Source organism: Acipenser ruthenus, chromosome 10 (genome assembly GCF_902713425.1).
Source record: "Acipenser ruthenus chromosome 10, fAciRut3.2 maternal haplotype, whole genome shotgun sequence".
NCBI classification, from domain to species: domain Eukaryota; kingdom Metazoa; phylum Chordata; class Actinopteri; order Acipenseriformes; family Acipenseridae; genus Acipenser; species Acipenser ruthenus.
In genome coordinates, this window is record NC_081198.1 from 35842471 (window position 1) to 35869206 (window position 26736).

Here is a 26736-nt window from a genome sequence, read left to right on the forward strand (position 1 = left end):
CAGAGCAACAACTAGAAGGTAAGAGGACTTTTCAATATCTGTAATAAGGCAGCCCGCTCGAGTAACCTGAATAACTGAACACTACATCCTACCTCTTAAAGCACTAGTTGAAAATACTATGTTGTATCTCTAACCTTTTCATTCCTATGCACATGCAGCTGAGCAATAATCCATGCAGTGGGACCAGGGCCCTTCCTACTCATGAGCATGCCCCCAAAAAGGGAAAAAAAAGCTATTTATAAGATCTCCTGCTCAGCTGGAAGAATATCTAAGAAATACTACTGAAGAATGTTAAGAGCTGAAATGAGCAAAGCTATCGAGTCATTTCTCTCATGCTGGAGCGCACACTAGGATTTCGTAAATCCTATATTTTTTCTTGCTAAAACAAGCATTAGTGCAGTTGTCGAGCTTCAATCAAAAAAATACAACACTGCGTTATTTCTCTGTTCGATGGCTGCAATCAAACCAACTGTTTAAAAGCACATGATGTTTTAAATGAAGAACTGTGACAGAGATCGAATGAGTCTTAGTGTTAGATCTCCCTCTCGACCTGTGAGAGCACGGTATACGAGGAACAGAGTACCCTTAATGAAATGGCACGACAATTTATTCCGTAGGGTAGATGGAAGTCGGTCAGTTCGGAAGGGGGCGGAGCCATGGCACCCGAGCTCAGTGACCCAGACGGTAAGCGGCGTGGCATCCGAGGACTGGAGGAGCGGATGCGCTCGTTAACCTCGGGGTCATGGGCGAGGGTATAAATAGGGGGCATGGCTTGAGTGATCTGTTCCTTTTCATATGGTTAAGTTTAATAACCGAGAAGGAGCCCGTACTGTGAGGAAACCGTGAGTGTTCTGTGTCTGTGTATTAACACTGTGTGTCTTGTGTGTTATTTGTCACAGAGGATTACTGAGCACGATCCGGAGCTGCAGCCGCAGGCCAGCGAAAAACCCGGACTTCACCACTCACCTTTCACTACCAACTGTCTTTGTGTTTGCACCTTTTAGCACTTGAATCACGCACTGTCTTTTGTGTTCGTGTTTAGTGTGGGTGTCGGAACGGGACTTTGGGGTTGCGGGTCAAACCCGCGGGATTATAAATTAGAAGTGATACACGCCGCTGTATCACTTCCAGCACTATTATCATTTACAGGTTTTGCCTTGGGGCTCTGGACATTTACAAAAATAAATAAACACCCTTGCAGTGGTGTGTCTGGACGTGAATTCAAATCATACATATTCCACCATTTGAACATTTCCGGTGGACAGTACGAGCCAGTCATTTCAACAACCCGCTGTATAGAAAAAAACAACCTTTGCTCTTCATGCTGAGGACATACATACAGTATGCAATCTCACATGGAATGCAGGTACAGATCAATCTTAGAGTCAGGAGGCCTACTGCAGCCATCACAGCAGAAACTGCCACACATTCATACAGTCTGAATCTATGAAGCTTTCATTAAAAGTGGTAAATCCTGACAATCTTTGACAAATTATATGTCTCGCCTTGAAATGTTCTGGCCAATATAGTAGCATACAGAAGACTGCTATATGTATGCTTACACCTTTCTTATTTTTTTAATTATTACCATGTGTTGTATATGTCCAGTACAGTAGACTCTATATTGGAAAGAAATGGTATTAATGAACACTTATTATAATCAATGCAATACCTAGTACTAATATTTTGAGTGTCACAGCAAAATAGGCATATCTGATCAACTATTTTCCTGTGTTATAAACTTCACTTATTGTCACCATTTTTGTTCAGTCCCTTTGAAGTGATATTAAATTATGCAAATTTAATCAAATACTGCCCTAGAATAGACCAGTAACACAGGCACAGTATTTTTTTGAATGAATCTGCCCCTACAAGGAGTGCACTGCCTGCACGTATATTTTCTTGCAGTTTGGGATTTGAATCTTTCATTGCCAGGACTGTGGCTGTGCTGTGACACAACTCTAATAATTCACAATACAGAGATGGAATTGTGTTAAGCTCAATTTTTGTAAGATTTTGGTCAAAATGAGTTATAGTTGGCATAAGTTACAATGATACACTTTGAATGCGTGTACAGTACAAAGTACATAAACACATGCCTCCCAATGGCTGTCTTCTCAACAGCAGGTGCTGAAAAAGTCTCCCCTCAGTACTCTAACCATTAACCGGGGGCAGCGTTCACTTTGTGGAGGCATTATCTTCAGATACCTCTGATTAACCTGGGGCAGCTGCAATATTTATTAGCTTGAAGTTATTAAACAGTGGCACTAAAACCTGTTCAGATATTTACCCCAAGTGTAAAGTTTATGTTAATTAGTGCTTTTCACACAAGTGTAAGAAAAAACTCAGATTTATTTTAAGTCAAGTCTAAATTGTTTCAAATGTATTTAATTTATCTTCTTCAATACTGTTCTCTTGTTTAACCCAATTGAACGTACACTATGATATATACAACATTTGGACACTGACTGAATAATTACCAGATGGAAGCTAAAAAGGGTTACGTTAAACCACACTAGAGCGTGACAATGTTTAAAAATCTAAAGAAAAAGCCCCAGTGGTGACTTGACAAACTGCACGAATCGTCAGACCCTACAATACAACTTCTGACAGCTTTTGAGATCTCACAAATAGCTCTGGGCCTGCTCTGTATCAAACGCAAGAAAGAAGTAAAAACAAGGTTCAAGGAAGTTTAAAAAAGTGGCCATGCTCAGAGTGGGGAGAGAGACACCCTAGCCAATTCAAAGCCACTGGTTATGCCACATGAGTGCAAAAAGCATCATGGATCAAAGATGCAGGTTTTATATGCAGGGTCATGCAATATCCAACCCTCCCCTTGGTGGTAGACCTCAGAACTGAACTGGCCTGGCCTTATGGAACTGGTTGGGGGTACAGTTGTATTATTAATATTGTTTTGGACGAGAGACGGCTAGCACTCCCTGGGAGCAGTGGAAAGACACTAGAATGGAATGACTCCCTGTGCTCCATAGACTCCCTCACTCTCTGAGTCCGCAGCTCTGGCCTACCCTCAGGCGTGACCGGGGGGATGCTGAACTGCACCGCTGGCCCCTCCCTCTCTCGCTGCTGATTGGCTGCTGGTTCCAAGGAGGCGTGGCGATTCAGGGTGGCAGGGTGGCTCATGTCTGCCTCGTTTGAGAAGTCAAAACAATCTGGGATTCAACACACACAACCGGAAAACGTTTGGGTTTTTTAGCGGTTGAGGTTTTATTTGTTTGGGGTTTTTTTGTCCACCGCTGCAGTGTTAAACAAGGAAATATAGGGTTAGACAATCAAAGGCAACATGAAAGAAGCAGAAAGAGAAGAGAGAGGAGAGAGAGACACACACCAAAACAATGTCAGTACAGTAAGAAGGTGGTGATTAGGTTAAACATGGTAATGATGACTTGAAGGAAGTCTGACCATCTGTGTATAACACCTGTAGAGACCTGTCAGCTTTACTAAATCACATAATCCTGTGTGGATGGCGAAGGCTATCATTACAGTCAAAATCATGTCAATGGTTTGTATCTTGTGACTGGTAAGCTTTCCATTGTTTATTATTATTTGTTTATTTAGCAGACACCTTTATTCAAGGTGACCTTACAGAGACTAGGGTGTGTGAACTATGCATCAGCTGCAGAGTCACTTACAAATACGTCTCACCCGAAAGACGGAGCACAAGGAGGTTAAGTGACTTGCTCAGGGTCACACAATGAGTCAGTGGCTGAGGTGGGATTTGAACCCAGGACCTCCTGGTTACAAGCCCTTTTCTTTAACCACACAGCCTGTAGTTTTAACAAACTGGAAGGAATAATAAAAGGGTAGTTTAAATTAGCTGCTTAAATGGGATATAATTCTGAGAGACGGTTCTTCCCAAAGCTATTTATGTCGTTTAATTGGGACGTCACTTCACTTAATTGGGAAACAGTATTTTCAAATGAGGAACGGAGATCGTGTTTCAGAGCAAGACAGGTGGCGTAGCAGAGTGCAGGGAGTCCGTGATTATGCTGTGGCTTGCGTACATTGCGTAAACCACATTGAACTCTTGAAGGAGGAGGAGGAGCCGCCTGTGGTTTCTCAGGCTGCTGTTGCAAAGAAAAGTTGGTGTGTCGCAGGTGCAATTAATTTTGTTTAGGAATAAAAAAAATAAAATAAATGGACTTATTTTAAATCATATATTTAACATTTAATCATAATGTGATGTGATGTGATTTCATTCTTTTTGTTTTCATTAAAAATCTAAGTAGTGTGACAAAGGTCGTCTCAACTGCCTCTCGTTTAATTGGGGTAACCGCTTATTCAGGACATTCACCGACTGTATAGAACTTCTTCATCTAAAAACAAACCGACCCCATTATCACTCTACAAGCACAGATAATGCATTCAAAATACAGACATGGATGAGAACAAACAACGAATAGAACTTGGAAACAATGACGCTTAATAGTAAACAGCTGGGCTCCGAAAAATACAGCGTTCCACGTCCCCACATGTTGCCACAACTGTTTAAATTAATCATGTCATGTTTCTTTTCATTGCTAACATCCTGACAACTTTAAACTCTGGTTTGAAAGCACTTTTCAAAATGTCCACTCTAGTGCACTGGGGTTTGAGATCTGTCCTCTAAGAGCGATTAAAAAAGAGCGATTAAAAGAAGAGCGATTAAAAAAAGATAAAATAAATAAAAACATAACAATTGCTTTTCTGTTCCATACCACGTCATGGATCGTTATTGCTGTGTTACCTATTTGACAATGTGGGCAATAACACTATCGGGGCACTAGAGCGGCCATTTTGTAAAGTGCTTTGAAACAGAGCAATGTCTTTATTTTGAATGTTTTATTTGTTCTCCATTTAACTGTGCCATTTTAAATGTTATTCACTTTTGTATGCTATAATATAGAATATATAAAATAATATTTCTCCTACAGCAGGGTATACATAATTCCTGTCCTGCTCTCAGCAAATTTCTATTCAGATTTTTTTTTAAAAGCACGATGTCAGTGGTAGGAAATCTGTAGTTGTTTTGGGCCCTGTGCTGTAATTTAGTAAAAAGTGAAAAACTTTTAATAATTCCACTTACTGTAAATAAATCTGTTTATCTTCCTTTTACTCTTAATTTATTTTCTACTGCAGGTCCCTTAAACTGGGTTATATCATTTAAATTCCGGGACATTTTTGATGAAGCGAAGTGGTACATACAGCCCATTATTCCCGGCCTCATAAATCATACTTTATTTATTTAATATACTTTTTTTATTAGGTACTGCAGTCAGTAATCTTCTGAAAGCACATACATTAGGATTTCCCTCCAAACCACCTCTTAAAATGGAGGTTCATTTTCTTAGGTTTACATCAAGGCAAGGGGGATATCTACTACACTCACAGCGCAATACTAAAGATATGTGTGCAACAGACCGGACATGATATTATACAACTGTCTTGGTTCAAGCTCATCATTACTGTTTATGAAAATGAAATGATCTAAGGCAGCCGCAATGCAATCTGTGTTCTGGGACCCCCTCTGAGCTCTCCACAAGCCCCTCTGCCAGACCTTACCCTCTCTCTTCCACCGATGGCGACGGATGGAGGCCGTGGTGATGGCGGTGCGGGATATCCGGGCCACCGTGGGCGTCACCTCCACAGTCAGCACATTCCGGCCCCGAGACCCGTCGGGAGCATTCACTGGCAAGGAGCTCTTGATCGCATTAGCCACCTGAGGGGAGGGGAAGCAAAGTCGGTCAAATTCCCACCGACAACGCAAACTGTAGGCGTCACAAACAAATCCCACCACTGGATACAGAATATTGAAATTTTAAGTAGATGGGAGAAACAGCTCAGGGGTTGATCTGATCAACCTATAACCTGCTGGGATACAGCCATGGCCTGATTTTTTCAGAGCATTTTTACAGCACCCTTGATAGCATCAACCCCCTGTCCGTGGTTATCTGCTTGATGCTATCCAGGAACTTTGTCTATGGCGCTGTGTTTGAAATATCATTTTGGCTAGTACCGCTTTCAGGCACGTCAATGTAGCCCTCGATGATGTCTGATTATTTTACCCCCCCTCTTGATTTAGAATGTTCAATTATGTTTTGTCACTGCAGGGACTCCCCCCAACTGCATAGGGGAACTGAAGGTCAGTGGGTGTCCTCAGATCCCACCACCAAGCCAAGTGCCTCAGCAAACCCATCCGTCACCCGCCCTTCAAGGGCTGCTGCAGTGCTGTGAAGTGAAGCAGTTCTTGATGATTTTACTTCCCCAAAATGTCGAATCTCCAGCTAAGATGGACAACTTGGCACACTCAGAACTCAAAAGCTGCACTCCCCTGACTGCATGACTCATTCTGCACACCATGGGGTCGTGCCTTCACCAGGTGAACGAAAGTACTCCGTTTTGGTTATCCCACAGCAGGAAGGTCCTGTACTGTATTAACCATGGTAGGAACGCTCTAGCTTACCAGAAGGGGCTGAGAGTAAAGCTCCAGCTGTGCTCTATAGACAATGTCCTCCAGTGCCTCCCTGCCCAAGTCCCACTCCCCATTGAATCTGCAATGAAAGTACATTTAGTATAATGGCTTATCGTGAACGGGAAGAAAATATAGAAACATAATACTGTCAATAAGGCATAAAGCCACCATTGCTCCGACTCTAGCCTGCAAGGTTGTTGCATTGTTCTTCAGTCTTCAGTTCCTTCAGGGAAGCTTGAGGTGAAAATATATTTTGCATCATATTGTGTCCTCCACTAATTTTTGCAGATACAATTGCTAACCACGTGCCTTCTATCAGCCCTTTTTCAAAGTCTGTGAGCTGTTCCGTCTTGCTCATCGTGACTGAAACCGATTTACAGCATTAATAATGTTACAGTATATGTCAGTGATGCCATTATTACAAATGAAATCATGCCATGTGAACAGCACATTTGCACAGAAGTGTGTACTAGTACAGACACCATTTGTGTAAAACCCCTGATCCTTTCACATGTTCCCAATCATATTTTGTTAAAAAAAAAACACGGATATGTGTTGTCCTCCGGCACTATAGGTCTGGTGGCATCGCTGTGGATCTGCAGTGCGAAAAAATGAAGGTCCGCCGAGAACTCCACAGAGCAGCATGCCATAGTGGCCCAACGTCCTATTAAGTGACTTTACATTGATGTTTCCATTTTTTTGTCCACTACATACACACACACACACACACACACACACACACAAATATATATATATAAAATGTTATGATGGAAGCTAAAGGTACTAGCTTTATCCCTTAGCATTCCTGCCAGCGAGTAAATGGATGCTGTTCACTCAGTCCATTAATTTGATCTCAGCATGTACAGTAGCTGTGCCCAGAGGTTGCAGTGATCCCAAGCTGTCACACAGCACATTGTCGGGCAAACACTGTATATTGGGTGAGGGCAAAATCAGTCAAGCTCATACTTGCATTAGAAAACCACAGAAAAATGTGATTAATTTTTTATAGCAAGTATTAACCCAAGCTAGCTCAAGTGAGATACAACATTCATTTTCCAATTGAAATTCTTAACACAGACGTTTATAAAAGAATCTTGTATGAAGAAACGCAAATGGCAAAAATTCAGTCTCCTTTAAAACATAAACTCTAGCAATGACACAGACACAGAGATTATGAATTGTTTTTGTTACTGCCTACATACAGTAGTGCCAGACTATCTGACACCTAGACATTGGGAAATATTCAAGGCAGTGAATTGGTGGACGATAGACAATAAAAGTATAACACATGTACAGTTTACTGTCAACATGCCTAACAGTGAATTAACTGAACTTGTGAATGTAGTGAAATGACATTTACATGAAGTAGGATGCTATTTTTGTTTAATATAATAATCTGTAACACTTAAATATGCAATATGATGGTGCAAATCCAGTACAAAAAGTCAGTTTTATCTGTTTTTTTTCCCATTATTATTATTATTATTATTTATTTCTTAGCTGATGCCCTTATCCAGGGCGACTTACAATTGTTACAAGATATCACATTATTTTTACATACAATTACCCATTTATACAGTTGGGTTTTTACTGGAGCAATCTAGGTAAAGTACCTTGCTCAAGGGTACAGCAGCAGTGTCCCCACCGGGGATTGAACCCACAACCCTCCGGTCAAGAGTCCAGAGCCCTAACCACTACTCCACACTGCTGCTCACCGTTGTAAATGCAAAGGGAAAACCAAAACAATTTTTGATTCCTTGGACTATTTTCCATAGGAAGATTCCATAGCCTGCATATTGTAAGGGATATAGTCATGTTCATTAGGTACGGTACTCACCATCCTCCTCTACAGTATTTAAATGTGTCCGTGCTTTATTATAAAAGCGAGTTAAATCAAGAAGACAATCAACCTTTTAAAGTCCTTCCCCTGCATAATTGAATTGCTGTCTGGAGCCGAGACTTCGGTAGGTGGAGTGATTTGCCCCCTGTCTGAGCTGGGATTCTAGCTCAAAATACACCAAGGAAACCTTCACAGCTTCTTCATAATTCCTCAGACAAGTTACAGACAGAACCGCCAACTCTCTCCAGCTATTTGACAGCTGAAAACTCAGAACAATAAGAAGCAAAAGACCAAAGCAATTTGTGCTGAAGGGCAACATCTCCCCAGAGGCACAGCTTCCAGACCATTAGTCTTCCAAACCTCAAGAAATTATATGGTGTTTTTTTTTTTTTCATGAGGCCTTGGGTGTTATTAATTACAATGATCAGCGAACAGACCTGACTGGGAAATATCAGCTGCTGTCACGTTGGACAGCAAGCTGCTATCACTTGTCTTGCTACAACATCCCAGACCTTACAGAACATGTCCAGGACACAACTGTGACTACAAGTCAATGCAGTAGAATTGCCCAGGCTCTACAGCTGTGTTTACTCTAAAATTATAAATACATAAAAAAACCCTGAAAAATGGTATGGTGTATTCCATAGAATACACAGTCCCTTTGGACATTGGTTTTCATAATGCAGTTTTACAGAGCAGGCCCTTTGATGCATTGCAGCAGGCTAGTTTTGGGCCCACCTCTGACAGTCACTGTGATTGGTCTAGCAGCACACCATTGGCCCAGGCTTTGTTTTTTTTTTGGGGGGGGGGGGGGGGGGGGGATGGGTTGAGTGAACAACAGTAAATATCGGTGACACACCCCTTACAAAAGTTTACCACAGTAAACACCATTTTTTTCCCCACGGTTATACAATGCATTTACCATAGTTTGCTCTAGTTTGCCATGTTTATTAAGATGCTTTTCCATATCTCTTTGTGCTTCTTAATGCTTACATGTACTTTACCATGCTTTCACTACGCTTTATGACACTTGCTATGCTTTTACTATGGGAAACTTTTATAGGGGATCACAGGACCTTTTTTTTTGTTACTGCACATTTCAACTAAGCTTTTAAAGATATTTCACCAGGAATAAAAAGGATTGCATTTTAAAGTTGTTTATCATGTTTTTTCAAATTCAATTGAAGATGACTGCCCAAAGTCGTTCGTGTTTGGTTTTTAAATTTCACTGTTGCAAACTATGTGTTTGTAGACAATGGGTTTTGTATCCCACTCAGGAGATGTCAAACCAATTTCCTGCAAATTATAAAGCAACAGTCAGAATGTATTATTGGTAAAGACAAATTAATGAATAGATGCTTTCAGGCTATTTCCTATATTTCCTGAGATGTTTAAGAAAAGAATCATTTTTTTTACACAACTTGACAGTAACATCCTCTGACATCTAGACAAGAATATGTACTTGATCTGGAAGCTTTGAGCTGCTGTGATTCTCTACATGTTCATTTTGAAAACATAAATTGAAACTGGAAATTCACAGAACTTCTGGCCATACTATTCAAACTTGCTAGAATAGGGCAGGCGGGGCACAATGGTCATTCTAATGATTGTTATTACTATTATTATGATTTATTCTGCTGTTATCCTGCGGATACACCACCCACACTGTACAATGGATAAACAAACCGTCACAAAGGGCCTGTATCAACAGCAGACTGTAACCCAATCGAATGGCTGACGATTCAAGTCTGAGTGGCACATAACTGACCCATTAAAATCCAGGACCTTACAAAAGGTAAAACACAAAAACACACAACAGCTAAGACTCAAGGGTGCAAGTGTAGTACAGTATGCTTTCGAGAGGAGCTGTCTCCAAGTACAACATCCTTGACTCTCACCTATCACTTCATTGTTACTATTCTGTATTTATAACATTATATTAATAATAGCAATTAATATAACCGGTCTTGAATGCTGTTCCAGTATAGCCAGCTAGGGACGGCATCCGTCTCCAGTTGAACAGCTTTATTAACAACTTAAAATGACTATCAGTAATTTATTAGTATTCTGATCTGCCGTTCTCAAGAGCTGGCTTCATTTATTTGGATAAAAAAAAGTGTTTTTTATTATACAAATGTTATGTTACATATTTATGGTGGCCCCTTATAAGCTTCAATAGGGTTTTCTCAATGGTATGACACCACCTTTTCAGTGAATGAAGTGCTTTGAAATGCAGATTTTTATTGGACATCAAAACACGAACATTGTTGCTTCAACCAATGGCATATTTACCAGAGAAAGCATAAGTAAAAAAAGAACATTTCAACCCAGAACAAATCTCTACACTGATGTTCTGATCTGCAGTAGGTAGAAAGATAATTATATAGGAATAAAAAAGAAAACTCCAATTTAAAACTAAGAAAATACATGTTACTGCCATCACTGACTTATTCTGGTGTTCCTTTATGCATATTCCTTTGAATATGCATAAGCATTTTAGGGAAAAACAAAATAAAAGAATAATCAATAAAAAGTGCTGACTAAGTAAACAGAGTAAGAATAATCACTTAGTTCAAAGAGAACAACACTTAATCAAAACAGCCTCAAGGCTACGTATCACGACACTGATGACGGCATTTTGCTAAAACGTTGATTATTTTTCTTTTCTTATTAGTCTTACCTGAGCACATCTCCCTAACGCTCAGTGCTAAACACTCCGAATCTGGGAATTATGAAAGCGCTTCGGGCAGAGCTCATCTATTTAATTTGTTTTTTATTGACCGCACAAAAACAAGTCTAATTGCCTCAACACAAAGTGGTCAAAATGACTCTAATTTTCTTATTCACTTCTAATAGAGTACGGACAGTGATAGCATCATAATGCCCTTTTTACAGAGCAACTTACGGTTGAAAGTTGTTTGCGTTTAGGAAGAAGGGGGTAATGGTGTGTGTTGGCTTTGTTAAATACTTACATGGCATGATAGACCGCCGTCAACATCTGCACCATGAACTCAGGGTCCAGAATCACTCGGCCGCACAGCTCCTTCCACGGCTTCTGCTGTTGTCGTGGAAAACCACACACACATAACCTAGCAGGTGAAACAGGATCAAACATGTAAAGAATGCATTTAAGGTATTCAGAATTGTAAATAGGTGGTTTAAGATGGCTTTGATATCTGAAACATCCTGTGTAGTGTCCCATATATATAGGGGTGGGCACCAATATCGACATTGATATGATATCGATAATTAATTATCGTGGGATTAAAAAAAATTAATGTACGCTCGCAGACATGGCTTTTATTGCTATTACTGCTAAAAATACAAACACAGTATAAATCTACTTTATTTATATTAAGATACAACAAACCCTATGCATATAAATCATTGTCATTCTCGTAGGCAACCACCACATACTAAAGTATTATTTAACCATTTTATTCCATTGATTGGCGTTTAGGTACCAAAACACATCTCAAAATAATGCAAAATGCAACATGACACCATACTTTTAGAGGGGTCATGAGTCAGCATTTATACGCAGAGCAGCTGAAGATTCAATTACTTCCATATTGTTATCAGTGTAACAAAATCCAATTTAAAAAAGAGCTATTCTCCTCTTAAATATCACATCTTAAAAACTAAAAACTACTTATGAACTTCTTCTGCTGCACAGAAGCCAATTCATTTGGCTCTCAAAATGAGGTTTTGCCAAGCAGGTTTCAATAGAGGCCCCCACAAAAGAAAAAAAGGCTATGTAAAATAAAATATGAGTATGTCAACAGGGTCTGTTTACTGATGAAGCAGGGTTCACAGATGGAAAGAATGTAACTACAGAACTGTTGAAGAGATTCAAATGGTGGTACTGGTTATTGGCGTTAAGATTTTCTACACTTCTCTTTTCATTTGCAAGCAGAGCAGGTGGTAAGAGTTTAATAGGATGCTTATTCTCCAGTGCTCAATGCTGAATCTGAACCCTGCTCCTATATTACATTCTGCTGTTAAGAACTTTGAAAAGTAATTATCACAGTTATAATTAATCCTTCCATCTGAATCTTGTCAGAAGATAACTTTTTGATGCATTGTATTCTATCATGTAACCCTTAAGGTTTATTATGCCATAACTGGAATAAACCAGATATTCTGTAATATTCTAGATTCAAGCTGTGGATTCATCAATATTATACACACAACTACCCTGCCAAGGTTGAGTGTGGAGTAGTGGTTAGGGCTCTGGACTCTTGACTGGAGGGTTGTGGGTTCAATCCCTGGTCGGGGAAACTGCTGTTGTACCCTTGAGCAAGGTACTTTACCTAGATTGCTCCAGTAAAAACCCAACTGTATAAATGGGTAATTGTATGTAAAAATAATAATGTGATATCTTGTAACAATTGTAAGTCGCCCTGGATAAGGGCGTCTGCTAAGAAATAAATAATAATAATAATAATAATAATAATAATAATAATAATCTTAGTGTAGAGAATTCCATTTTGGGAGGTTAAAATCATCCAAGTTCATCCACAAAGCAGGGGAAGCATCAAGAAATCCCAACACAAGCTGCCCTTTTATTGTGTTAAGTATGCCTGAACAGTACAGCCTCTATAGCACTCAATCCCTGGTCTCTCTTTTCCAAAAAGTGTCCAGCAGTGCTGCTGACTGAGCCAAATCCAGTGATGGCTTTGCTATAACACTTCCAGGTCAACAATTCTACTGTAAACTCTGTTATAGAGAGAAAGCATGGCTGTGCAATGAAATGGCCAAAATAGGTCACATGGGAGCTACTAACATGTAGTTATTCATTTGAATGTCTGAGAGCTTAAAGAGCAAGTAGCAGGGTTCCGAAAAATATAGCGTAACACGTCCCCACGTGTTGCTACAGCTGTTCAAATATTGTACTTGTAATTTTTATTTTCATTGTTAACATCTTCACAACTTTTTACACTTATAACTTTGAAGTCTGTTTTAAAAGCTCTTTTCAAAATGGCCGCTCTAGTGCACTGATAGTGTAAGGATTATTGCCCACATTGTCAAACAGGTAACACAGCAATAACGATCCATGATGTGGTGTGGAACAAAAAAGCCAGAGCACTTGTTATGGGTTTTTTTTTTTTTTAAATGCAGTGATTTAGGGGACATTTAAGCGGACATTCTGAAAAGAGCTTTAAGAACATCAGTAATACAATATGTTGTTTTTTTCATGTACTTCTTGTATATGCTATAAAAAGTATAGGTCTTAGTAATTGCTTATTTAATTGGGGTGATCAAGGCAGATCGCAGTCACATTAAATGGGGTCCCAGATTTTGATCATCATCAGGCTTTTATCTACCAAAGCAGCTTAAATACAGAGCAGAAAGCCTAGCTGAAATCCTAGACATACCCTACAGTACATATATGAAGGCAGGCAGGGAGGCAGAGTACAGTGGATTCACAACAACTTCAACAGCCATCAAACTGTTACAAAGAGAGGCACTCGAAGCAGGAGGGATCTATTTTTTTATTACCCATCTAGGGAACCATCTCTTTTGAGAATGTTCTTACTCTGAAACCCATTAAACAAGAACGACAGGGAGCAGCCCTTCAGCCAGTCTCTGCATTTAGGATTTGAAGTCCCTGGGTGTCACCATGACCACATTTGAACCCCAGCAGAAGGAGACTCTAAGTCCCCCTAATGAACCAATGTATGAACAAGGGGCAGAAATCATTAGGTCTATAATGAGATTTTAATGAAACAAAACGTATTTACGTAGCTCACAGTCAAGGTCAAGGTCAATTTTAAAGCAGTACTGAACGGTCGAGTCTGGTTCCCATAACAGAAAAGGACCTCCCCCCTCCCCTGATGGGGTCAGTCGTAAAGCATTTCAGAAAAGAGACTGGAATTAAAGCAAGAAGCAGTGTATTAAACAACTCCCCAAAGGCGCTGAAGAGGATTGAGAAGAAAAAAAAATAACTGGCAATGTATTCTTTTTAGCTTCAAAGGAAATCAATATAAACTTCTCTCAGACAAGTGTCTGCCTTTTGCACAGGAGCTGTTGCTTCTGAAATTGCTGTTAAACAGCAGTGATGGTAATACTTTACAGCAGTACAAATTGATTATTGACTAGTCTAGAGAATAAAACCGTATACTCTCATGGCTCAATCACTGTGTAAATGTGGATTATTCACTTGAGTCAGAAGTGCCCACTTAAACTTACTTGGAACATATTAGACTGTTACTACTTACTACTCACTGTTACACTTATTAAAAGTGTCTAGAAACCACTATTCTAGGTTTTCTCCTGTTCATCGGCTTTTCAGAACGGAATTCCAGGTTTGTTTTTTTTTGTTGTTTTTTTTAAATTTAGTCGTCGCCAATGGTTTTTACCCCGGTTTTCTCCCCAATTTGGAATGCCCAATTATTATTTGATCGCGGTTCACCACTGCAACCCCCCGGCGACTCGGGAAACGGAGGATGAAACCCGCGTCCTCAAACGTGTTCCTGCCAATCCATCATTTTTCGCACTGCGGATCCACAGCAAAGCCACCCTATAGTGCCGGAGCACAATACAGATCTGAATGTCTCTACTACAGACGCCCTATCAGCCACAGGGGTCGCTGGTGCGTGGTGAACCGTGGATTGCCCTGTCGACCTAAGCCCTCCCTACCCCGGCGGCACAGTTGTGCGACGCCCACTAGGAACCCCCGGTCACGGTCGGCAATGACATAGCCTGGATTTGAACCTGCGATCTCCAGGCTAGTGCATCCTGCACTCCATGCGGAGCGCCTTTACAGGATGCGCCACACTGGAGCCCCCCCCCCCAGGTTTCTTTTTTAAATACCTTTTTTATTGGACCAACATGGATGTGGCTTCATCACGTACAAACTGACGCGGTACAATACAACCTGCCTGGAGGGGCCGGACACTTAAGACTCATTAAAGATTTATTCAACAACCCTTTAAACCACTTCCAAGACTTTACAAGACTTACCGATAGCTTTTACTTTCACTGCTTGTTATGTTCAAATCGGCTATACTGTACCTTTCCAGTATCTTGGCCCAATCACCCCCCACCCCGGGGACTATTAAACAGACACTTTTTCAATTACACAGCCACTCCATTAAAGAAAAGGGACCCGTTTGGAAATCAGGTATGGCAATCTCAACAGACCTGCCCTTCACAAACATACTTCTTTAAACACATTGATAATGTTAATCGACTCTGCAAGTTTGATAAAAAGCCAATAGTTTTGTTCTTATACATTTTTCAAATCTGTTGCATTTTAAGGAGGCACACATCTTGCTTCGTGCCAGCTGACAGACATGTTGAAATATTGCGGTCTGGTTCTGTGTGAAGAACACTGTGACAGTAAGGAGGCTATTAAAATAAATGCTGCTCAGATGTAACCATTTTAAAAATATGAATCCCGCTAGACCTCTCAGCTACAGTGTGCATCATCCTGGCTGGTAGCAGGAATTATTACTGTGCTTGCTCTTTGAAGCTTCTTCTCATTACAGCGTTAAAGTAAGCCAATATGATTGGCATGCAATACCTTTCATACTGAAATGTCACATTGCTGTGCAATGCCCAAATCCATGACTAAAATACCAATTATCATGGCTGAGATGTCTGTACAACAGCATGGGAACAGCATGGCAAGTTATGATAGTGAAAGCAGCAACAGTTTATATATAGCGTCGCCTTTAAAATATCTGCGTATTTTAAACTTAATAAAATAAAAACAAAAAAATTAAATATCCCTCGCAACTAAGAGGTAAGCAAATTGATTTTAAGATGGAATCTCAGCATGTATTTAGTCTTGAATGGAATCCTTACCTGGAACACATTCTGCAGACAGACTGGTAGGAAGAAGGTGGCATGAAAACCACAGCAGAGTTATAACACAACATCAGGAAACGGAGAACATCGAATCTGGAAAGAAAAATAAAATAGAAACACACTTTGTTAAGTGTCCCCCCCCCCCCCCCCCAAAAAAAAGAGCATAGATAGCAGATATTTTTCAAGGCCCATGTCTATAATATCATTTTGCTGTTGTTCTTCAAGGTTTTACAGTGTCAATACGTGTACACAGCAGGCAATGCAAACTCAATAAATTAGAAAACCTGATGGAGATATAGGCATTGAACTAGGATTTATTAATCGTGATTTTGATAGAAAAATATAAAAAAAAGCAGAAGATTTTACAGTACAGTGTATATAAACCTGACATCTGGGAGATGAATATATGAAGCATCCCCATGCTAATTACTGTAAACTAGAGCAAACTCTATTTACAGTATCTCCTTCCAAATCTTTCCCAGCAATGTTTTATAGAGAAAATAAACAAATCTGTAACCGTGCTGTGTAGTAATTGCTGTTGTATTAGGTAACTTGAAGATATACATTATAGATCTACGCTGTACGATGGGTATCTGGTTCCAGATTTTCTGATGCAGATTACCTTTCGGACAATAACAATAATGCTGCACCTGGAAGATACCTGCACAACACCTGTGCAGCAGTTTGACATGTAGAACGGTGGCTTGCAGGCCTTAAAATGGCAGTAGGAGTTTTACAATGTGGTGAGAAGAACAAAAGAAGTATAGGGTGACTTTACAGCGAATGAGAAGTCTTCCTTTTGTCATTGTTTTGACTAGATCACAGGCAGGCTAGGCTGTGCAGTTCTCAAACCAGTCGGGGCCACCGCTGGTATAGTGCTTACACCACTGGTATAGTGCTTTTACAAGCTATAGTGCTTACTACTGTATACAGCATGTGCTGCTTATGTCTCCTGACAAAAGGGGGTTCCTAACACAGTTTTGCTTTCTGTAATCAATGGCTAGTGTATTAGCTAGGACAAACAAGGTCAAGTTGGAATAAATTGAGAGGTCTCAGGAGTAAATTGAGATGGCCTAGCATGAAAGACATTGTAACCATTCTTTTAAAATCAAAGAAAAACGATTATTTTAGTCAAATTAAATACCATTCAGGATGCCAACATACTGTGTGCTCCAAGTTTCTATCCATTGATCTGCCAAGGCCCGTCAAGATCGAGACAGGAAAGCATTATCAATATACTCCTACTTCGTCTGCTACAGATAGTTAGTTGGCTAGTAAATGACTGGGTTCACTTTACTTTTTCAGAAATGTATTAATGTATTAAACATAAAGACATGTATTAATCATAAGACAAAGCAAGGAAGACAAACCTATTCAGTGGTCCCTCTTTACATATCTGTCAACAGGAGCCATAGTTAAGCGCTATACTGTACTTGTTCAGCCTTGTCAATATATGACACATACGCAAGTGAAATGGCATCACTGGAAAAATTGACAAACCATAAAGCCTCAGAACTCTATAGAGAGGGATATGGATGGAGGTTTTAATCAAAATGTTTTTTTTTGGTTGGTTAAAATGAAATAAACCCGGCTATTTGGATGGAACCCAGGAGATGAGGCTACCTGTTCTGTGCAGTGAAGGTCTCTCGTTGAGGGTGCATGTCGCTGTAAACCACCCTGATGAGGTCATGCTGGCACAGGGCCCCTTCAGTCAGCGCCATGGATCCAAGACTGGAGGGCTGAGGAGAAAGAATAAAAAAAAACAGGTTCTTTTAACAGATATGAGAGAGAGAGAGAGAGAGAGAGAGAGAGAGAGAGAGAGAGAGAGAGAGAGAGAATTTACATCTACAGAATAAAATCTCCCTAGCATATTGCAGACTTAGAATAAATAAGCTAAAGTGAGACTCACTTGCAGTGTTGGTACACACAGGGCCTTATTTTATATGTTGATATGTACAGCTAACCCTTTTGTAGTACATAGCTGCTGTGTATTTTGCTAAGGAAAAGTTGTTGGCAGAATGAAAAAGCTCTTAAAGTACTTCACTTAAAGTTATATTATTTAAATTTGTAGTCGAAAAATAAGATGCACTGGAACGGTAAGGAAATGACTGGGTGGGAGGGTTTGGTTTCAGAATTTAAAATGATGGCTTAAACCTGTATTTACTGTGGACCTGCCACTCTTCAAATCAACAGCATAGACCTCAGCATCTGCAGATGAAATGTGAGAGGCAAAAACAAGCATCCTCCTAAATGCCAGAAACATAGACTTAAATTTGTACCCATTTGGCCTAATGGCCAAGAGTCATTGGAAACTGTCTCTACAATCTGCTTTCAAGTGCTTGAAATCTATGACCGTTTGACTCAATACCGCAAGAGTAAAAATGCATCATTACAGGGCATTAGAAGATTAATTTATTTGTGTTCTAGTTCTTGAACTTTTGTGAGTGAATAAAGGTTTCAATGTTTCAGGTTATATCTCACGCGGGACCCATCTTTCAAATTATATTTCGTAGCCACTGTTAATGGTCTATAATGAGTAATGGCATAAGATTCTGAAAAGACAGCTGGGAAAACAAGATAAAGTAGGTTAATCATTCATAGTGACAGAATACCTTTAGCATGCTTGACCTGAAAGAATACACATCATTGTAAAGAACATGTTTCTAGGGAATTAAAATAAGTTGCCATCTTTTTAAAACCTAATTAGCTCTTATATACAATTAGAATTATATATAAATCTGCAATGATGAATTGACTAATAAAACAGAAATACGCTAGACTCTTCATTATCCAAACCTCCTGTGAGGTTGCAAGGCATATGCTTTTACTTTATAGGGTGAAAAGTAATTCATTTGGATAATGCATAGTTTCAGATTATCAGGTTTTGGACAATATATTATTCAAATTGCCATACTCCATAAAAAATAAACTGTGACTGTGTCAAAGCCTGGATCAGTTAGCTGTCACCAGTTCTTCGCAATGCTCAAGTGATGTTGGTGAAAGCTTAAATCATACAAGACTTTTTTTATAGTACAGGGCTGCCTCGATATTTCACAATAATTCGGTTAGCACCATACTGGTGTTAATAAACCACTGTCGGTATGGAACACATTAAAGATCCTCCCCCTCCCACCCCCCCACCCCCTTCAGGTTAATCGGTTAATCCTTACATAATTAAAGGAACTAATTTACTGAGTAAACATGAGAACAAGAGAAATATTTTTTTACATGTATTTCTACACTACCTCAGACTGGAGCCTAGTCCTGTGAGTTTCCAGCGTGATTTCAGATGACGGCATATGTGAACATACGGCGCTAAGATAAAGCGGGATCTTGAGGTCTTGCTAGGACTGAAAGTGTTATTCTTAAAATACAAAATGTCACACAGGACAGTCGGACTAAAAAAAAAAAAAAAAAAAACACTTGGGAAAGCTGCAGCATTAAATGCTAGCCTGAGTGCTCACGGAATTGATGCTGAACTGGTTTGAAGTGTAGCAGACATGCTATTTAAAACCACACTCAGTCAGTCAGTCTTCTTCTTGCAGTGGGTTCTTTGTCATTCCTGGACTCATTTACGAACATTGATTACGATGATTTGATCCATGGATTATTCATGTGATTTCAAGCGGATTCAATTTGTATTATATTTAAAAGGAAAATATCAGAATTATCTGTAACGAAGTTATTACCTAGAAATCAAAGAACTGTAAATGTTTTGAAGGGACATTGTATGTAGAACTGAAACGAGTGATAGTTCTGCAGTGATATGCTCCAGGACGCTCTTGTAAATCAGAATATCCATTTCAATGAGTTTTCTTGCTCAAAAAAAACATATATATTTCACATATCCAATCATGGATTTTGAATTTCAAAAGAATCTTCATATCGACATCATCTATAAAATGATTAATAAAGCACCTTCAATGTTCTGCTGTATGTTCATGCCGTATCAGATTCAAAATTAACTGGTAAAGCGGTTTGGATTTCAGCTTGCATCATTACACACAGCCAGAGGCACACGGGCACACAGAGGACAATGTGTGACAGAACACAGTACGTTAGCCAATGTCCTAAAAAGAACAAACAAACTTCAATCAACTTCAATCTATTGTTAATTGCTGTGCTTTCTGGTTGCTGAATCAGCTAATCAAATCCAAGAAATCTAATAGGCCTTTTATTTTCTGCAGATGAACCATTGTAATTTACTCAGTTACACATCTGAACTGTGCCAGGCAATATTCCGCTCCAAAACGAGGGATTCCTTGTACACGATCGCAGCCTACAGCTCATCCATCAAACTGTGGCATATGCTCAAATACCACAGAGGTCCCAATATTCTGCTGAAATTGGAATTAGCTGAAGATGTGCAGTAAATGAATTACTGGATTGTAAAGGTGTAGTTTAAATTTTAACTTGGAAAAGTCCCAACCAAATTATTAAAACATGGGGACATACCCAGGGTAGGAAAGGGTTAACCAATAACCAAGGAGATACTCCATCGAAGACCGTCTGACTCCAGACAGTCATGCCTGTTCAGGTTCTTTAATAAGTAGATTAGTAACTTTACTCTGATGCTTTCAAGCACATGTGAAAGGGCTGTCCACAATAAGCATCATCACAACTGGAAATGTACATGCAGTCCACAATTACACCATTCCAATCTGCAGTTTTGTCTTCTGCAACCTTTGTCTTCTGATGACTCTGCAAAGTAAACTGTATAGTCTTTACCCACAGAACCCTAGATATCATTGGCCCAGGAAGACACTAAAGTAGTACAACTATATCAAATTAATGTATCTTGATGTATTGCCCTTCTAAGGGAAAGCCCCCAATCTTGGCATGAAAGGCACTTACATTTGTCTTGATGATTGAAGATGAGGCAAGTGCCTGCCAACACTATGTAGATTATATATTTCTTACTTAAGACAGGGTTGGACAACTACTGAAACCCTATTTATTTCTTACTTAAGACAGGGTTGGACAACTACTGAAACCCACTGCCTAGTGGAGGGAAATAAAGATGTATTTTAAAAGGAAATATGTGTGTGTGTGTGTGTGTGTGTGTGTATGTATGTATGTATGTATGTGTGTATGTATGTATGTATGTATGTGTGTATGTATGTGTGTATATATATATATATAAATACAGCTGATGTCAGGTCATGTTTGTGATGTGGTGCTCTGACTGATTATAGAATTGTACTGCTTACTGATTAATTAATTAATCGATAGTGCCCGTCGATGAAGGCTCTACCATGGGTGAGTTGACCGCGACTGGAGTTATGTGTTCCGAGACGAAAGTCAAAGGTCAACTAACACACGATAGAACCTTCATCGAGAGGGCACTATCGCCATTAGAAAACTATTTCTCATTATTTCCTTTATATATAAAAAAAAAACCCCACACACAACACTTTGAAACCTACATTTACATTGAACTTGTAATCATCGGGTACCCTTCTGCTGAGAGAGGTTTTAGGTCCAAATATCTTCATAAAGGATCACACACAATTAGAGGGGGAAAAAAACATTATTAAACAAATAACTTTTTTTACTTGTCAGAGTTGCTTATAGTTTATCTGAACAGTGACAGATATCTGAATGGAACAATATTACTGAACCGTCCATGTCTCGGTTTGTTGTTGAAAGATGCAGGTACATGATTGGTGGCTTTAGTCAATGCAGAGTATTGATTGGCTGGTTTTGGTGGATAATAAAACTCATTTGGACCAATTGTGTCTTTGTTTAGTATTTACTGTCCAACAGAAGTGAACTATGCTTAGAAATATAGCAAGTCAAAATGAAAAAGCCAGTACTTGCGCGGATTGATTTTAAATTTGATTCACAGGTGATGCGGTGACGTTCCAGCGGGCATCTACTCTGTATTAATCCCCGTTATTTCTGGAAGCTGACTGGCTGATGACACTGAATCAATTTCTAATAAAAGTAAATTCCATTTTATTACCCCCTGCTTATCACCTCCTTTACAAACTAGACAGCTTTGACTGAATATAATGTCTATTAATGAAGCCGCTTTCACTCACCTCGTGGTATATGGATGGTTTGGATAACGAGGGTATTGTGAAAGACAGCAGTTTGTTGTTTCCATCCTTGTCGACAATTTCCTGCAGAGAAAGAGAAATAGATTACATAGACTGCATACTCTCTTCTTTTCAAACCTGGTCCAGGCTTTGAGGACCATTTTACAGCCAAGGGTTTAATATGACCAGCCGGTAAAGGGTAAGCCCCCCACAGCCACACTGGAGGATCACCCTGAATGACATTACCCACCTATCCTTGCTTATCCTGGGATTATCCCCAAAAAGATTTCCTGCTACTGTAAAATGCTCTTTTAAAAAAAAAAAATTCCAGTTTATCCCAGCAGGGTATACAGTAGGTTGATCAAATCAACTTCTTAGTTCTCAACCCATTTTCTGTTTTAAAGCACCATAACAAATTTGTCTGTGTACGTGATAGGATCCTTCTCAGACACACACTTCACCTTGAGTAATGTAAACTGTTCTCAAATCCCAAAGAAACTCATAACACGATTGCTGCAGAACTCATACAAAACTCATTGACTAAACACTTAAAAGCACAAAGGAGAAGACTCTTCTGTTATAATATATGAATATATTGGATTCCACTTGTTAACCCTATGCCCTCTATGACTAAATCTCATTAACATGAAGCTTCCAGATGTTAAACAGGCTTGCAAAGGGAAGTAATTTTCCTTGCAGACGGGGAGAGTTGCGCCAACTTGTAAGGCATCAAAATCCACAATACTGGGGCTTGGGGGTGCAGTGGGGTAATACAACAGCCTCTTGTTGGAGGTCTGGGTTTTGAATCCCAGGTGAGTTTGATGGTCATAAATGGACAGTAGTTTACACCTCAAAATCACTGCACAATTTTGAAGAATTGCACCTGGGCCCCTTTGCAGTCTACTAATCCACCTTTTCAGTCACAAGCATCCCATCGGGAGCAGGAAAAGGAAACAAGAGCAGCTGTGGACAAATCTGCAGCTGTACCTCAAATCAGCCCAAGCAATCCTGGTAGCTGGGACCTTGCCCAGCTGCTCTGGGCAAGGTCATTGGAGAATTGAACAAGAACAACTGTTCAGAAATACTATCCTGAAATGTTTCACCCTAAATCCATGGTTGAAAATCATATTGACTTTCACAAAACCATCATTATAACTGGTAACAAACTAGACACCTTTTGTTTTGTTTCTGTCTGGGTTGGAGTTGGACAGTACGGATTTCAAATCTTACGTTTATCTGCAGCAGTCCGACAGAGTAGTCAGATGAGTTTGAATTGGGACAGCTTAAGTTAGAAGGTCGGCAGAAATCAGTCTGTACAAATTGCTTTGTGGAAGGAAGTTACCTAATGAGTGTCCAATGCAATGGACATTACATGTATTAATACTGCCGGAAGGTGAACGGTTGTATGAAAAATGGATATCTATAGCTGATCTTTGACCTTTGTATAACATACAGGTAAAGATTGGGGCATGCCTTTGAAGGCACAACCGGTAGATTAAGCCTTGAAACCCTGCATGCAAAACACTACCCAGACTCCAAAGATAAATACGGGCGCTTTGACCCCTAAAAGCAAATCCTTGGAGTGAAATGATTAATATCAGTTCATCAGCCGGATAATCTCCAAGGGTCAACCCTACCCTACCCCACCCCAGTGCCCTGCCAGCCACAGCCCTTCTCCGACTCCCTCACTGCTCAGGACACCCACCAGGTTGTAAATGCCCAGCAGGAGCGCCTCAATGCAGCCGTTGCTCTGGCGGTCCCTGCTGGCGGTGACTCGGAGGTAAACCCAGACCAGCTCTGGAAGGAATTGCAGTGTAAACCTCTTGAGCTTCACTTCAGAACTCCGGTAGAGCTCAAACAGCTGGTGGCACATTGGCTCCAGGAGCTGTGGACGAATAAATCAGCAGGTTAGCTCTCATACATTAGTAACAAGTCATCCAAATCATCCTGCAGAGCCATGCCTTATTGCATTTCACACTTTTATCCACAATTAAACTGTCCTTTCCTTCGGTGTATTGTCATTCTTTCATACAAGTCTCAAATGTGAAGTTCTGAAAGCAACAAAATGATGAAAAATTGTATTTTTGTTAATGTAAAACAATCATTTGGAGCAATACAAGAACTGCTGTTTCAAAACTTCAAAGTGCTTCTACTCAGGAACTGTTTCACTTGTTCTTCCCAAGATTGACTGCATCATCAGTGCGACCCAGGTTCAAAACAAGGCACCTTGTTTTTCAAACCATAGAAGGCAAGCCCACTGCATAAGGAATGGTGATACACTGGAGGTAAGGTGCATTATTATTTTAGCTTTGTAATCGAATAGGCAATTGCTTCTTTGTCCCTCTACATTTTCACCCACTCACCCATCAGCCCTGTTTCTGGGTTGGTAGGCTGGTTATGAATACCAAATGCAATGCAAAATATATACAGCTATTATGGCATGAATCCATTTTCAGTTATTAGATCCTACAATGCAGACTGCTTGCTTGTACAGATTTCGAATGTTATTCAATCCATTATATCTAATAGTTGGCTTTGGAAGAAAGAAAGAAAGAAAGAAAGAAAGAAAGAAAGAAAGAAAGCAAGCCGCTCAGTCCATTAAGGCCCGTCCCTTCCAAGCATTCCATTAGACCCTACTAAGAGGATCTAATTTAACAGGACAGAATCAAATTGTTTTTGAATGCTCCTACTTTAGATGCTACTACTTCACCTCGCAGGCTATTCCACATATTTATAACTGTCAAAAATATTTATTTTTATACCCCCTTGTCCACCTCTCTGCTAAATGTGAAGTAGTGCTTTGGTTTAACTTCATCTGCCATCATCATTTACGACTTTAAAATCTTCAACTAAATCTCTTAGCTGTTTTTTTTGTTTGTTTGTTATTTATTTATTTTTTTACTAGGCTCAAAAGTAATGTGTTATCAAGCAAGAAGTGAAGCTCAATCCCTTTGAGATCTGTACAATCCTTCAAACTTGTGCTCCACTGAATACAGCCTTTATGCACCTGTGTCACCAATCCATTTACATTAAGGTTAACTCACTGTACATAAACACGTTTAAGTCTTATAAAAAGACTGCAGTGCAGGACCCAGTGCTTATAACCGGTAGCAGAGAGATACAGCCAGTGTACATTTTAATCATCTCAACACTGGTTTTCTGCTGCATTTAAGGACATGCTTTTGTTAACAGACTTCTATGAAGCAAACATTGCTAGGGAATGAAAATAAGGAAACAAACAATTTTGTATTGTGGCCACTGTACACTGCAATAGGAACGATTTAATTAATTGCATAGTTTCTGACTAATCCCCCACATTCTGTATAAAAAGCTGCTACAGGTTTGAAGATCTGTAGCAGTTACAGTCCCTGTGTGCAAAAGGTTAGGAAGTCGATATATAGATTTCTCAAGGCTAAATCCACTCTGGCCAAACATCGTAACCTTGGGTGTGCATTCACATGTAGATAGACTTAGGAATGTGGGGTTAGAATACAGTACAGCTGAAACACATTGTGATAAGAGATACTGTATAAGAACAAGTGCTTTAGTTTCACTGAAAGAAAGAAAGACACATAGAAATTGACATATCTTCTGTAGCTTGTGCGTTAAGTAATTTCAATTCTTTCAACACTGCAAACCTGTGAAGAAGTCTAGGAGAAATAACTCCAGTCAAGACAGCAGAACAATTATTTTTCATAAAAACACCATTGTCTGGTTTCACCGATCACAATGAGCAATACTCTCCGTCTAGAGAAATAATACAAAATGTTCAACAACAGTCATGAATGTAAAAAAGAAATGAAATTGGGAAGTACATTTAAACCAAATCCATGTTCTCAGCTCCTCTTACTAAACAATATAAACGAGGTTCCTGTTTATGAAGAATACAGTCACTGCATTTTTTTTAACCATTGAAAGTTACTACCAACAGCTTGTTATGCACCCTTTTGGAAATGCTTTGTGCAAATTAACTTAACTTTGGCCTTGCTGTTGTACCGTAAAGCATACAATTAGTAAAAGCTGTTTCTTACCAACTTGTGAAACAAGGACAAACCCTGAATGAGACTCAGAAGATGAGCTTTACAGAAGGTTTGTGCTGAACACACAGAAAACGTAGGATAATACATCAAGAGTTTTAACAAGGTTTGGCTCATACCCTTCTGATCAATATTTTCATGATCTTGGATTCCCAATAAGCACACTAAATCAACATTATATCACAAACTACAGTGTAAATTCAACTCACAGTAACATACTGATGCAGAGGTCAGTCTAGGTTTGAGTGGAGCACGTTGAAGAGATCCTATAACTGAACGTGTGTTCTGCTGGATTCTATATTGTTTACCTGCTTTGATCATTAGTGGCCATGCATACAAACCATTCCAGCAAAAAAAATGCTGCTGAAAAGACGCCAAGTGAGGTGGGGAAGCATATTAGTGTTGCACAGGATTCAGAGAAACAATGCTTCACCTATGGGCTTCAATGCTATATGCTAATTATCCTACATTAGTGACGCCTCAGTAAAATTGATTTAATTCCTTTTTAGGGTCACTGCTGATTTTATACCAATT

At 39.6% G+C, this 26736-nt stretch overlaps 1 protein-coding gene across 1 annotated transcript in view; it reads right to left on the minus strand.

Annotated features, from left to right (window-relative positions):
• Nucleotides 1–26736, minus strand: part of LOC117408428 (hyccin 2-like) — a 63131-nt gene that overhangs the window by 11425 nt on the left and 24970 nt on the right. Inside the window, exons 5-11 of the mRNA XM_034013422.3 lie at nucleotides 23871–24050; nucleotides 22169–22249; nucleotides 17748–17863; nucleotides 16122–16217; nucleotides 11282–11398; nucleotides 6461–6548; nucleotides 5560–5716 (exon numbers count right to left, since the gene is read on the minus strand). Of these exons, the coding sequence (XP_033869313.1) occupies nucleotides 5560–5716; nucleotides 6461–6548; nucleotides 11282–11398; nucleotides 16122–16217; nucleotides 17748–17863; nucleotides 22169–22249; nucleotides 23871–24050 (835 nt within the window). The remainder of the gene's footprint in view (nucleotides 1–5559; nucleotides 5717–6460; nucleotides 6549–11281; nucleotides 11399–16121; nucleotides 16218–17747; nucleotides 17864–22168; nucleotides 22250–23870; nucleotides 24051–26736) is intronic.